Below are 14,690 nucleotides of genomic sequence, written 5' to 3' on the forward strand. Positions count from 1 at the left end.
ACCTAATCAACTTCCTCCTACTGTCAAGACATTCAACAAGGCCAAAATAAGCTCACGAATATATACACGTCCATGATAAGATCGTACCCAGGCGCCGATGTACATATATAGGCAGCGAGTAACCTTGCTTTAACGAGCCTGAAACCAAAATGCCACTTGATCACCTCCCGAGTTCGCTTTGACTTGAAGAAGCTGTATGTCCCAAAGATTGCGCTCACAAATGATATCCTATATGAGTGTATATCCATGGACGTGTAATACAAGTTCGTGCTCTATTTCATTGTGATCGATGGTGAAAGTCAAAGAAAACCCGAAGCAGCTTTTAAATACAGAGCACTAAAACTACATCAGAAAAGGGATGAAGACCACTAAAGAGAATTGAATCGAGAACCAATGTCAGATCATAAAGTACGGAATGGCACCTGTGACAAAATCCCCATCTCGCAGAAATATAAATGTATGCTCCATGCGATGAGAGTGACAGCCCTTACCGGAACAGCAGGTTATAATGGCGGCAATATGCGGCGTGATCTACAAAACGTTTTAACTCCTGTGGTTATCCAACATTTCCAGTTATAAAAGCAAAGTACTCTAGGTTTGTTAATTTGTGTTTTTATATTTCAATGTCTTTTTCTTTACATACCAACAATGTGCATTTTAGAAAGGTCCGTGTCTTTCGTCTCCGGATGCTTCAGATTTAAAACATCTCACTTTTAACTCAGCCAAGTTCTTTCTGTTTCTCCAAGTAGACAAATCGTTAATTCAAGTTTTTTCAAGCGAGAAAATAAAAATTTTATAGTAATTAAATTTGTTTCAATATTAGATGATGTAAAATGTTATGTTTTGTTCATAAGCAGTTCTGAAATCCCTGCGGGCGAAGTTTCACAGAGTTTAGAAGTGGTAGGGACTGGCTTATTTAGCCTATTCCTCGCATCCTATTAACGTTAAAATCACTGTAATATAGTTTGTGTCTGAGTTGTTTATATTTTATTCAACAAAACTGTGAAATAGATATGTATGTTTTGAAATGTTACATGAAATTCATAAAGCTATTCAAATTCGGTGCATGTTTAATGTTAGCTTGAAGTGAGTTCAAATTATCAACTATAAAAAATAAAGATCGAAGACGATTGTCTTTTTTTTATGAACAGGCACCAGATCACATTGAAATATTTCAAATGTGGATACACAAGTGCTTTGTACAGTTTCAAACAATTTCTCCCTATCCAAATAATTAAATATTCTTCTTTCCAACCATTTGATTTTCCTGCCTACTACTCATTTGATGAGCATATCAAAAAATAACTTACAATCGAAATGGGAATCTAAGTCTTTCTCTTCACTGCATACTATTATCTGAATCTCCTCATCCATCCTAATTTTACATCGCACTACTTCAAGATGTATTTCTAATTCATCTTGACAACATTTCCATGAATTCTAATTTGACTAACCACTGACCATATTATCTGAAACTTTACATAAAATACTTGGTAAACTTAATAGTCTATAATTACCAGGATCAGACTTCACATCTAAAAAGTTATTGCCTCTGCTATCTTCCAATCTGGTAAATCCCAGGAACAAATTGTGCGATACTCCATTCTTTCAGAATATAAAGTCAGGACCTTGAGATTTGTAAAATTTAAATCTTCAATTTTTCTTTTATGGCTAAAAATGTTAAGAATGCTCCCATGAATAAAAGTCTTGTGTCATAAAAGGTTTGCTATTAAATTTCTCCTGTGTAAAAATGCTAGCAAAACAACTCATTTAGAGTTTCTGCCAATAAGCTGACATTCCTCAAAGAACTGATTCCTGTACTCGCATTCCTTTCTTTTTAACATATTTCTTTTTTTTTTTTTTTTTTTGTTGTAGGGTTCTTTAGCTATCTTTAGCTTTTCTATTATTTTCATTATCTTTTTGAGTTTTCCTAATTAACTTTGTACAACAATTCGACAGAAGAGTTTAGATAACAAGTAAACATCTTTTCAGCAAGACTGCTTTCAGTGTGTAAACAATTTAATTGTGCAGTCTTATTACAGTTTTAAAGAAAAGTGGCAAAGTAAAAACAATGGCCCAATAAATGACATCATGAGGTAGAAGAAGAATTCATGACACTATAATTTAGAAATAAGCAAAAATGCAAATTTAAGCTTATGTTGCACTCTTGTGTAACATATAAATTCTCACGAAATATAGTAAATCTCCGATTTCCTATTGAGCTTTATAAATTCTTTGTTATTAAACATAAAATATCAACAATGGAAAATTTGGAAACGGTTTTTAATAAATTGCTACAAATGAATAACAGTGGCAAAAATCATTCTTTTGTCTGATTCAGATATTAACATTATAAATGGCATCCATTTTGGGAGGTGGGTTACCACCACTGTCCCTCCAGGATGTTTTGGAAAACTCAGGCCGCCTTGTAGATAAATTCTTACAAGATGATCGCAGCTACTTGGATTTGTCTGAACAACTGCAAGTCCATTCCCACAGTAAGGAGTTTTATTTTAACATGTTTCATTATCTGTTAAAACTTATTGCTTTGTGTGTACAACAAAACTATTTATAGTAGGACTGAGATGTCCAGAATGAGATGTTTGGTCCATATTTTTTGTACCTATGTTTTCTGTCATAAGATAAAGTCTTGACTATACAATACTTTTGTTCAAAATTTTTATTGCAAAACTGAAAGGCACTTCTGTTGCTTCCCATTTAGACCAACCAAACTCAAGTGGTCTTCATGACTTCGACTACCCCAGTTTGATAGAAGCTGGTTTGGGACTAGAGGCTTTGCCTGAAGTCACCAGTGTCAAACGACTACCTCTTCCACCTGAACTCACAGAACAGTTTGATCGTATCCTTTATATCAAATTAGAGCCTTAGTTTTTAGCATCTTGCAAACATAACATACATAAAATTTTGTATTCCATGTATATAATCACATGAATGTGTGGATGAATCTCCTGTCTCAACCCAAGAAAACCTTTGTTAGATATGTTCCTTATCTGAACACTAGGGATGCAGTGCAACTGCATGATGGGACTGTTTCCAGAAATAGAACGTGCCTTTCTCACCATTGACAGTGACATATTTGTGTGGAAATATGAAGATGGGTGAGATTTCTTGCATATTGACTTCTGTTCAGTTTTACTAAGGTTTCCGGGGAGTGTATAGCCTAGTGGTTAGAGCACGTCAAAGGCGTCTACGTCAACTGGTTTGGTAACCATGTGACACAGCATATCAGTTGGTGTGTTGACCTCTCTGTGGAATGCGTATCAGATTCTGTAGAAGTTTGGGTTGGGTAAGGTAGAGAGGGAGAGGAAGTGACCGCTGTCCTCACAAAGAACTATTGCAAGTGAAGAATCTAATCCCTCACTTTCCTTTTGGAAGGTCCCAGAACTACCTAACCCCCCTCCCCCCCCCAAAAAAAAAAAAACCCAACCTTTTTTGTTCTTCTCTCACCTCAACTATCCCAAGAAAGAATTAGTAGTAGTTTACTGCATGTGTACTTCAGAGTGTGGGAGGGTCATCTCAGAGTGAGGTCCCTTCACCTAACTGCCATGAGGGGGCTGCGCTCTGTCATATTTTTGTCTTATCTGAAGTCTTTGTGTTCAGCTTGTTGGTGTGTTTTTGATGTGCCTATGTGCCTACCATCATGCATTTGGTAGATTTTATTCCATTTTGACATGGAGGCTTCGTTATTGGCACAGTTCATGTGACTGTGGCTTCAGTTCTATTTGACCTCTGTTGATCAGTAGACTGTTGTGTTTGTTAGGGCTCCTTCATCATTCCGCTGTTACTTGGGCTGTATGTTGGGTGTAATGCTTCAGGCTGCATCTGCTATAGAGGTGTCTTTCTGCATATTTCCTGTGTGGACAGCAGAATGTTGTTTATACTGTATGTTCATACTACACATTAGCATTGTTTACACAGTCTGCACCATTTACGTCATTCTGTTGTCAGCTCATTTTGACTTCACACCACCTTCAGTGAAGTGCCTTGAGCTTGCCCAACAGGCAAGGATATGGTGCTGTAAGAACCAACCTTTACTTTACTTTATATACAACCAAAAACCTATGCTTCTTGGACATGCTTTGTGTTTCAGGTTTTTCTGTCTTGTTGATGCTTTTGACTTGCTATCTGTTTGGTTACAGACTGTGTCCATCGTTGTGTATAAGCCTTTCTCTTGTAAAGTGCATTGAACCTTCTGCTAACAAAGAAAATGCACTATATCTTCTTCTTCCTATTCACCCCTAGTGGAGCATAGGGCCGTTGTGCTTGTGCTTCATTTGCGGTTTCTGTAGCAAGGGATGTTTTACGGTGTGGGGTTGCTATGCCCAACCCTCCTCCATCATCCGTGCTTGGGACCAGCAGGTTCTCCAGGGGCTTACCAAGTGGAGTTAATGCACTATATAAATGCATTTATTATTATTATTATCTGTACCAATATTAAATAAAATTTGTTAAATTTGATCTCAGTACGTTTGTGTGTTGATATCTTCATGCTTTATCAGGTATTTATTTCCTAATGTAACTGTTTGCAGGGGTGACCTGGCCTACTTTGATGGGCTAAACGAAACTATTCTCAGTGTTGCCCTCATAAAACCCAAACCTAGTAAGTAGGAGATTTTTTCCTCCCTGTGTAATACAGGCAGACATAATGTTTAGTCATGTACCTCCGAATATATATCTTTCATTTTGATCACATTGCAGACAACAGGCCACAAATGGTAATTTTTATATTGTTTTGATCTTGAGTGAAACAAAGTGGAGAAGTTGTTTCATCGAAAACCCTCAACACTTCTTTTATTCTTTGCTTGAGTGCTGGGTGCATGAATTGCACTCAAATACATTATGTACATATCCTTAATGTCTATCTGTTTTTAGTTACAAGTTAATAAATAGGTTAAATTTCATATATATTGAATGCTATTAAGTAGTTTGAATGATATTTGTTCAAGGGATATTTCAACCTCATATTCAGCACCTTTTGTGTCTGGCCACACCAGTCGATATTGTATTGCTTGGGGTCAGCTTCTCCAAGTTTCATGATGGTCAGTGTGTTGAATTATTCAGTATTCAGGTGATGAATGTAATGGAAAGCATAGGCAGGTGTGTGTGGATGAAATCATGTGCATTGTGCATATTGTCATATGTAAATTTGTGCATCTGTTGTATAACAATTTTCTTTTTAACTTTGTCACACGGGCAACATTTTTCTGTGACAACATAGATGAACTTGTGCACTGATATGAGATTGTATTCTGACAGTTTATGGTTTGATTTGACTGAGCAGAAGTGGACTAGGAATATGGCATATTGTATTTTTAATGATGTAGTGTTTTGGGATGTGGTGAAGTTAAGGGAAAAATGTTACAAGCATTCATTAAACAGTTATGTTTCAAACCCATTGTCATGTCATATGAATTAAAACCAGGTGAAGGGGGAGAAGGAAGTAGAGGTGAAATGCATCTTCTTCCCGAGCCGTTGTACTCCATTCCTACAGACAATACATTTATCACTGCAATCACTGGCACTGACCAGGGAAGAATATTTATGGCTGGGAAAGATGGAGCTCTGTACGAATTAATTTATCAGGTAAATTGTTTGCAAATGTTTCTGATATCATGCGATTTGTATTGCTAAAAATGAAATTTTTACCGTTAAAGCATTTATTTTGGTAAAGGCTTTATATTTTCATTTATGGTGTCATTATCTAGGACCCTTGTATATTATTCAACAGGCAGAAGATGGGTGGTTCAGTCGTAAATGTCGCAAGGTGTGCCATTCAACTAGTTCCCTGTCATTCCTGGTGCCCTCGTTTCTAAATTTCTCCTTCAGCCAAGATGGTCAGTGGTCATTTGTTTCTGCTATTTATGTAGTTTATCATTCTCAAAACATGTGAGAAGTTTTTTTTCCAGAGATGTTTATTGCCATCTTTCAAAGACTAAACTGTTAAAAGTTTTCGTGAAATTTTTCCAGTTTAGTTTCTGTAGCTTAAAAGCCAAACTTCCATCCAAATCTGCAGCTATGGTCAGTATAGTACTAAGTAGATTGCATATGAAATATTGATGCTAAGTTGGAGTTGCCAGCCTCTCACACATGCAGGCAGTCCTAACCTTAGCAAACCATTTCTTCGCAGCTTTTTTCACAACCCAGTCCCATTCATCACCGTCACTGCGTCTACTTGTTGGGCTAGAAAGAAACAGTGATGCCTGACTGCTAGGGTAGTTGCTACCTGTGACTTTTATTATGTGTGCTTGTTGGACCAGAAGGAGGTAATTAGTGCAGACTGCTAGGCATCGCATGTACTCCTGACATCCACACTTGGGTTGAACCCATTTTTACCTGCTGGAAAGTTTTGTTTTTTTTCTCGCTGCAGATCCTTTGGTTCAGATCAGCATAGACAACTCAAGACATATTTTGTATGGACGTACACAGAAGGGCAGCATACAGGTCTGTTTTTCTTCATTTTTTAAAAATAAATTTAATAAACTGATAACATATCCACTACTTTTGTTTTGAAATGATTTTATTTTTGTAAGATTCTAGTTGATGACACTGTCATACATATTGAGTGAGCGGCGCTCTTGGAACATTCCAGGCCTCCTCACATTTTTTTTTTCTTAAAGTAAAACCTGAGACCTTATGGAAAAAATTATTTATAGTACATTTCAACTAAAGTGTATTTGTAAAAAGAAATAAAAACTTATTTTATAGTTCCCCCAATCCTCCCTAGGACAAGTATCGCATGGTATTTTTGAGGGTGATATTAAAGCTATCTTCTTTTGGTATTCATGATGCTGTTTGGTCCTTGTTTCGATGCTGTCTCATCATATTTCTCATGTCTACAGAACTACTTACCTTGAACTTTGTAGGATTTGTACCATTTGTCATCATTTCACCACCTATGCAACTAAAACTCTTTAATCTTTGTCTTTGTGCTCTTGAGGATTGACTATTATAATGCTCTTTTGGCTGGCATTTCCAAGTATCTTCTTGACAGACTTCAAAGGATCCAGAATAATCATGTCGCCTCATCTGCAGACTATCTAGATAAGACCATATATCACCCATCATTTGCTGTCTTCACTGGCTGCCAATCGCTAATCATATAGTCTACAAACTTTTCATGTTGATTTACTCCTCAATTTTTGGCACTGGTCCTTGGCAACTTTCTGAACTTACTCCCATCTGTACGGCCGCATGACATTGTTGCTCATCTTCTGACGCCAAGCTTTGAATCCCACTAGCTAAGACAGAATTATGGACACAAATTTTTTTCTACCAAGCCCCATTAACTGAGAAGGGATTACCTGTCAGCCTTTAACATTCTGATCCTTTTACCACCTTTAAGTGTAAACTTAAGATGCATCTTCTCAGAACAACAACTGCTGTGATCTGGTCCTGATCATGAGCATGCATAACAGGTGTCTGTAATTTATGTATGAGCAGGCGTCTGTTGTAGAAGAATGTCTGTTATATGTGAATATGGTTGCGTGGTTTTTGGTGATTCCATCTGTATATCCTTTCTGTAAAGCAGGTCATTGGAAAAGTGCTATATAAATCTTCATTATTATTATTATAATATTTGTATTCATCATTTTCTGGCATTCATACATGTTGCTTTTTGCAGGTATATGACCTTGGTCAGAATGGAGAGGGCATGAGTCGTGTGGCATCTATTTCTCAACATACAATTCTTAACAGTGCTGCACTCATTGCTAGGTTAGCAGTTCAGTTCTTATGTGTTGGTAGATTTTTATATTTAACCTTTTAAATTTACTTTTGTGATCTGTAAAGTCATTCCTTGAGCTAGATTTTGGCCAAGTTCTTACATGCAGGATAATCTCTGATGGGCTTAAGTGGCTAACTTTGTAAGCTTCTGCATCTCTCCATCTGTCTTGCTGTTCCTGATAACTGACACTGGCTTTCCAACATAACTGTTCATCAGCTGGTGTCAGTCAAGGGGTGAATGTATGAATAAAATTAGAGACAAATGTGTTGACACTTTGGGTTGCAGGACAGTGGAAAAATCTAACTTCAAATCTATTGTACATATCTCGGCTGTGACAAGTGATGAGTCTGCAAATATTCATCTGATTGCTGTGACACAATCAGGTATGTGTTTTCTTTCATTGTTATGATGTTTGGCAAACTGAAACTGAAAATGAAGATGTTAATGTGGAAATGATTTTGGTGCTAGGAAATGATTTATATCTGTTAACAGCGTAAACTAACAGGTACCTCATGACGTTCATTAAGGGAAAGACAATAAAACCCTTAACTCTTTCCATATGATTGGTTTTTGCAGCAGCAAACATCACAGCTACAGTGTTTTGCACACTGTAATGCCAACTTGCTAGTGTTACAAAACACATCACACTGTGCATAAATAAATGACTATATAAGGGGAAAAACTGTTGGCTTCTTCAGGGGTTGTTTTACTTTTAGGAGCTGGGCAGTTTAGTGGCACAGCAGTTAGCGCCTGTCACCAATACAGTGAAGGTTGGCTGTCCTGGGTTTAGCTCTCGTCTCGGACGTGTTGTTCTTTCTCTTCATGTGGCATCTGTTTACACAGCTGGCTTCCTTGCAGTGATGTAGCTGTTAGATGCTGGTTTGGCGTAAAACACCAATTCCCCTAACCCTAACCCCTTCCTTTTAGGAGCTAAATTAGTCAACCAATCAGGTATTTCTTTGTGTTTGAAAGTAGGCAGTGAGTCAGTTGGTCAAGACCCATGCTTGAAACAGTTGCCAGTTACTCAATTTGACATGGATTTGTACTTCAACAGCCAAAAATGACAATATAATAGTAATATTTGAAGTCTATTATTATTATTATATAATAATATATTGTAGTAAAATATTTAGTTGTTTGGCACTTTGTGTTTATATATATATATTTGTGTAAATAATTTTTTAAAAATTCTTCTTTGTAACCTACTTTCATGACAAGAGCTGTCCATTTCATTTAAATTTAGTGCATGAAAATAAAAGCTAAATAACAGAAAATACATACATTCCAGTCTAGCAGTACTGACAGTATAAGTATATTGCAAACACCAGTCACCTTTGACCAATCTGCCAGCTGACTCAATGCATAGCAGACATCAAGCATAGTTGGTTAGGATCTTTGTGTATTAATCTGAATAGTTTCCCAGTAAAGTATGGTAGATGTTTCCTTTTCAGTTTAGCTTATTTGAATATCTGATGTTTTGGACCACTTTTTCCTGTGGCCTCTTATCTGCTACTCAGTAACATTTGTCTTGATGTTCTCTACTGTGCAGGGGTGCGATTGTACTTCACTACATCACCTTTTGGCTCTCAGTGCATGTCGCCATCCATGTTAAGCCTTGTCCATGTGCGCTTGCCTCCAGGATTTTCAGCAGGTGCTATCACACAGAGGCCCACAAATGTCCATACGGCATATCACAGTCATGGTCTGTATTGTCATAATTAATCTGATGTAGTTTTTTTAATCATTCACAGTGTTAAAATCTCAACTCAACTTGGCCTTCATATCTGCTGTTAGGAAGGTGTGTGTGTGTGGAGTATATGCATATGTATATGTTATTGCTAACATGAGCACTATTTTGAATTGCTCCTGGGGATCAATAAAGTTGTATTGTAGTAAATAAACCATACTTTGCTGGGATTTGTTTTATAATTTCTTTGTTATTTCCATTTTCAGTGACATGATCTATAGTGGGTTGAGAGACATGGTATACATAAAGTTTATTTTTGATGTGGTTAAATAAAATCATATGGTACTGCAGTGCCTAGCCCAATCGGAATTAATTTTGAAATCATTTTTCTTAGGTACATTGCTCCTCATGTCCAGTCAGAATGAGGACAGTGATATGCTGTGGGTCATCAACAGTGATTCTTTCCCCTTTCAGAAGCAGTTGATGGAAACCCATGTAAGATGGTCAAACCTTGGAAGCTTGTGTTTCTTTACTCTGTCTTCTAAAAAAAATGCTTAGCATATTTTTTGACATAGCTTTGTTTGATTCTTGCCTGTGATGTTCAGAATGAGGTCTGTTAATTGCAGGTCATTGCACTATACATAATACAAGATATCATGCAAGATATTTATTTAAAAAAAGCAACTTTAGCAACAACTGTTTTCTAGTCAGACTAGTGTGATTTGTTTTCCTATTCGAAGTAACTTGGTTTGTTGTTGGCCTGTCTTATTAGACATCTCTGCTGGTGGATGGCAGAACGTGGACCATGGGTGAGATTAGGAGACCTGAAATAAAAGCGCAAATACCACCAGGAACAGTGCAACGCCCTGATCCACCTGTGGTGGTAACCCAGCACATAGAGCCTGCACGCACTTTCATTATTCTCACAGCACAGGTGAAAGTGTTGATTCTGTAGATTACCTGGGTGACAAATATCAGAACACAGATTTAACCTCTTTCTCCGTATTTCAGTATTTAAATTCATGTATCTTGTGAATGAAAGTGCATTATTTGTGAGGGCTTAAGGATTTTTTTTTTAATATATATAATGAAACCAATCCAAGTCATTTGTTGCATTTTGGTGGGCTTTAAATGAAGCCTGATGATTGTCTTCCTACTCTTCCTGTCACCAGAACAACAACTACATGGCTACAGGTTTTTTTAAGGTGACCAGACGTTTCGGGGGCGAAAGCGGGACACGTGCCGATGATGGTGTCGTCACCGTCAAAGAACGCCGAAAAAAGTGATTTTTAAAGACAACCGGACATTTAATGGACTTGCCAGAAAGCTTGGGCTTTTCCCTTCAAAAGCGGGACTGTCCCGCCTAAAGCGACGTGTCACACGTGCAGCGAAACAATACCTACGATTGAATCCTTTAAATGTGCACTGAAAATGCATCTCTTCCGTAAACATTACTCCTAACACTCTTTCCCATCATGCTAGTCCTTTTTCATACTGTTCCCTGCTTGTCTTTCTTTTGCAATATCATGTTACTCTCTTGTTCTTTTTATTTGGTTCCTCTTTGTTTTCTGTATTTGATTTTATTCTTCATTAGTACTGTTGTTTATTCTTTTATAGTTCATATGTTATTTTTTTCCTGTCCCTCGTTTGCTGTCCTCGTCATGTTCTTGTTCTTAGGTGCTAAGACCATGCTCCATAGGAGTGGGAGTATGCGCTTTACAAATTTTGCATTTACAGTCAAATCTCGCTACTATGCCACTCTCGGTATTATACCACTTTTGCTCGGTCCTGGCTATAAATTCAATGCAAAATAAATTTACTATGCCTCCACCTACTCTCGCTACTATGCCACTATTGTGTGATTTTTAAAGGGCACAAATTGTGAAATTCCGCGCAGTGCTCGATTATTATACTGTATGGTAGTGTGGGACATCGCAGTTAGGTGGGATGGAACATAGCATGCACACAGGGATGGTGGAGGCTGCCGATGGAGGGTGGTCGCTGGCTGGGTGACAGCCCCGTGACGGGGAGAGCGGGAGGGGGTATACTAGCGACAGGATGCAGGTGCGCGGATGTGGTTGGGAGGGGTGTAGGATGAAGAGGTGAGGGGGAGAATGAGAGGAGACAGCTAGCGCCAGCCGACGATTCTTGATAGCTTTGGACTGACGGGTAACTTGAAAAATAAAGCCGTTTTTACGAACCCTCGTTATTATGCCACTCTCGCTACTATGCCACTTTTTCTCGGTCCCGGAAGGTGGCATAGTAGCGAGATTTGACTGTATTATTATTATTAAGCCAGCTGAGATTTGACCTTCGTCATGTAATTTTGGTAAAAGACAAAATGCAAAGCAGGACACTATGTACATCAGGTGATCAATTAGAAATGGGTGTGATTTAGGGCTCTCACATTATGCGGAAACTTCGACCAGTGGAGCAACTGCGGCAGCTTTTGATTGACTGTGGTGGTCCTGATGCTGAAGAGGTCAAAGCATTTTTCAGACTTCACAAGGTGAGGCAAAAAGAAGACAGTGCTATATCTACCTTAAATACCCTGCCTGAGACATAGTTAAGGATCAGTAGGCTTGTTGTTTATTCACAAATTTTGCAAATAGTGTTTAAACATAAGTACTCAGTTCTCCATTTCTGAAAGACTTTAATAAGTAATGATTTTTGTCCCCACTCCCCAATAATGTAGAGCAGACCTGGGCAAGGGCAATGATTTCTAAGCTCTCTGCCCTTAAATAGAATTATGGTCTGTCCATCTGACATGCAATATTTTTATCCTATTCTTGGGTTCTTCAGCTAGATCAAGCATGTGCTACTTGTTTGGTACTGGCCTGTTCACGTAGTCCCACAGAGCAGCAAGTAAGTGAAGAATGTCTGACTTTATTTATTAATATTTTTTTTAAATTAAATTTTCTGAAAAGGACATTTATTTTAGTCACAGAATTAATGTTTTAAAGAATTATGTCTTTGTATACCTATCTGATGTTGAGATAGAAAATTCTGCCTGGTTATTCACAAGGTGGTGAATTGTTCTTTTTTTTTTATGTCAAATGGTATTGTCTTTCTCATACTAACTTGTTGTGCTATAGAAATGTTCCAAAGGCAGGTCACTAGTTTTTGCTTTGTCCAAATGCCCAGCATTACACCTGTGTTGATCTGTGGATATGTTGCAGGTTGCTGACTGGGCACGCATGGCTTTCTTTATGTACGGAGGGGAGGCTCAGTATAACTTTGGGTCTCAGGCTCTGCCCTTCAACCAGCTACCATTGGCTCAACATCTTTTGCTGGTGGTAAGGACGTATAAAGGGATGTTTACTTTTGAATTTGTGGAACATGAAAGATGATAGTCAGCTGTGACTAGGCCATACCATCTGCCACGAAGTCATTTCTTCTTTACCAAACAACCCAACTTTTAGGAGCTCTGGAGCTACTACTTTTTACCAGCCCTTGCCGCTAGAATCCAGTTGTTTCTCCCCTAGACTGTTATAATAAGTTCTGCTATGCTACACACATTCTTCACTGTTGTCACACTCTTTAGCCTGCTTATTGCTTGGCTATACTCGGCAACTGTTCGCCCGAGCAAATACTCACTTGCTCTGCATGATGTGCTACTGCGGGTCATTGCATCATGGCGAGATTTGTGCAGGATGATGGTCAGAGGCTCTTGGGCTTGCATTTGAAGGGAACCCTACCTCGTGTCTGTGATTGTCAACGAACCACCAATTGCTTCTGTGCAATTGGACATCTGACCAATTGCCCAAGGAGACCACATGGTGGATGCCTATTACCATATCCCCATCAACTGCTTCAGTGTTTTCACCACTTTCCTTTGTTGCCCTTCTTTCAGATCTGTCTGCTGCCCAATGGGCCTTTAATTCCTTGTGGCCATCCAGCTTCTCCTTGACTACTTGGTTTCTGTCTACCTTGATGACATTCTTCGTTGACAGCCTCTGGCAAGACAAGAATGTTTGCCTCTGGTGGCTGAAGGACTTGGGTAGCCTGGTCAGCTTCCACAAGCTGGACTTGCATTTCTCTCATCTAGGAATGCATTTCCAGACCTGACATTTCCTCCCTTTCTTCAGGCGAATTGGCAGTGGTTGTACCAACACCAGCACATCTTGGAGATAAAAGCTGTCTTGCTTTAATGCAAGGAAGTTCAAATATTGTCCTGCAATTCCTCAGTGGTCACTTGCAATGCCAAGGAAGAACTTGTTCTCCTCTCCTGTGCTGGTTGGTGTGGAAAATTTGGATGTTGAGTGAGGATCACAAGATTCATCTCCATGTGACACGTTCCTGGCCATTTAAATGTGCTGGTGGATTCTATGAGCTGCAGCCTTCAGAGCTGCCCCACAGAATGTTGCATCTCTTCACCAACCTTGTCCTTCTTGATCAAGACTGTCATTAATGATGCTTGTGAATGTCTGGGTGATGGCTGCAAGCTTAGCATTCTGATATAATGACCTTCATCAGGCGGCACTCAGATTTTACTTTTGGAGCATTCTGCCTCATAATCTGTCTGCATCTAGTTAGTCCTATCTTGGCCACACAGCTCACTGCAGCCTAACGTTACTGTTGTTGGGTCAGCAACTGGTTTGGAAGAGCCCACTTCCTGATAGTCGAGTTGTCTGGTAATCTTAAAGAAGGAATGAAATTTTCTTTGTAAATTCTTTCTTCAGTACTTACCAGATGACCTGACACAAATACCATTCTACCCTTCCCTGCGCCTGCATGGGGAGGTTAAAAAAAAAAGGCTGCTCGATGCTCTTTTGCAGAACTTAGTATAGTGGTCTAGTGTTAAAGTATCTGGGTTTGGTGGGGCTTATGGCAGCAAGGGCCACTAACCCCACTGACCAGGGGCAATATTTCATTTGGTTAAAGAGCTTTTGTAGCCCCTAAATGCCTACTAGTTGGGTCATCTGGTAACTATTGAAGAAAGTTTATAAAGGAAATTTTATTTTTGTTTCATTTGCTTCAACTTGTAAGTTCATTACCATTGTTGATTTAATTAGATTTTAGTGCTGGAAGACAAGCATTTCTGATTTAGTGTATGCATGTACATGAGCATTTGTGTGTGTACTTGTGCATGCATGTGTTTTTACAGGTGCACATGTGTATTCATATCAACGAAATGTTTTCGTTTAGTCCAGGGTGTCTAATATCTATAATGTAAGGGAAAGTACATGATAGGGCAAGATACCAACATTTAAAAGTCTGGACATTCAGGACTTGTAATTGCCTTACTGTGGTGAATTT

General features: G+C 38.6%; 1 protein-coding gene across 1 annotated transcript in view; it reads left to right on the forward strand.

Annotated features, from left to right (window-relative positions):
- The first annotated feature begins 274 nt into the window (after positions 1-274).
- The window catches only part of LOC112574030 (nuclear pore complex protein Nup155-like), a 29,303-nt gene continuing 14,887 nt past the window's right edge, over positions 275-14,690 (forward strand). Inside the window, 18 exon segments of the mRNA XM_025254828.1 lie at positions 275-595; positions 2,342-2,498; positions 2,723-2,860; positions 3,023-3,119; positions 4,551-4,621; positions 4,968-5,060; positions 5,444-5,604; positions 5,750-5,855; positions 6,389-6,462; positions 7,643-7,734; positions 8,030-8,127; positions 9,294-9,446; positions 9,826-9,926; positions 10,204-10,365; positions 11,830-11,940; positions 12,234-12,296; positions 12,611-12,670; positions 12,673-12,727. Coding sequence (XP_025110613.1) covers positions 2,357-2,498; positions 2,723-2,860; positions 3,023-3,119; positions 4,551-4,621; positions 4,968-5,060; positions 5,444-5,604; positions 5,750-5,855; positions 6,389-6,462; positions 7,643-7,734; positions 8,030-8,127; positions 9,294-9,446; positions 9,826-9,926; positions 10,204-10,365; positions 11,830-11,940; positions 12,234-12,296; positions 12,611-12,670; positions 12,673-12,727 — 1,777 coding nt within the window. The 5' untranslated portion in view covers positions 275-595; positions 2,342-2,356.

The sequence above is a fragment of the Pomacea canaliculata genome, linkage group LG10, assembly GCF_003073045.1.
Source record: "Pomacea canaliculata isolate SZHN2017 linkage group LG10, ASM307304v1, whole genome shotgun sequence".
Classification (NCBI taxonomy): domain Eukaryota; kingdom Metazoa; phylum Mollusca; class Gastropoda; order Architaenioglossa; family Ampullariidae; genus Pomacea; species Pomacea canaliculata.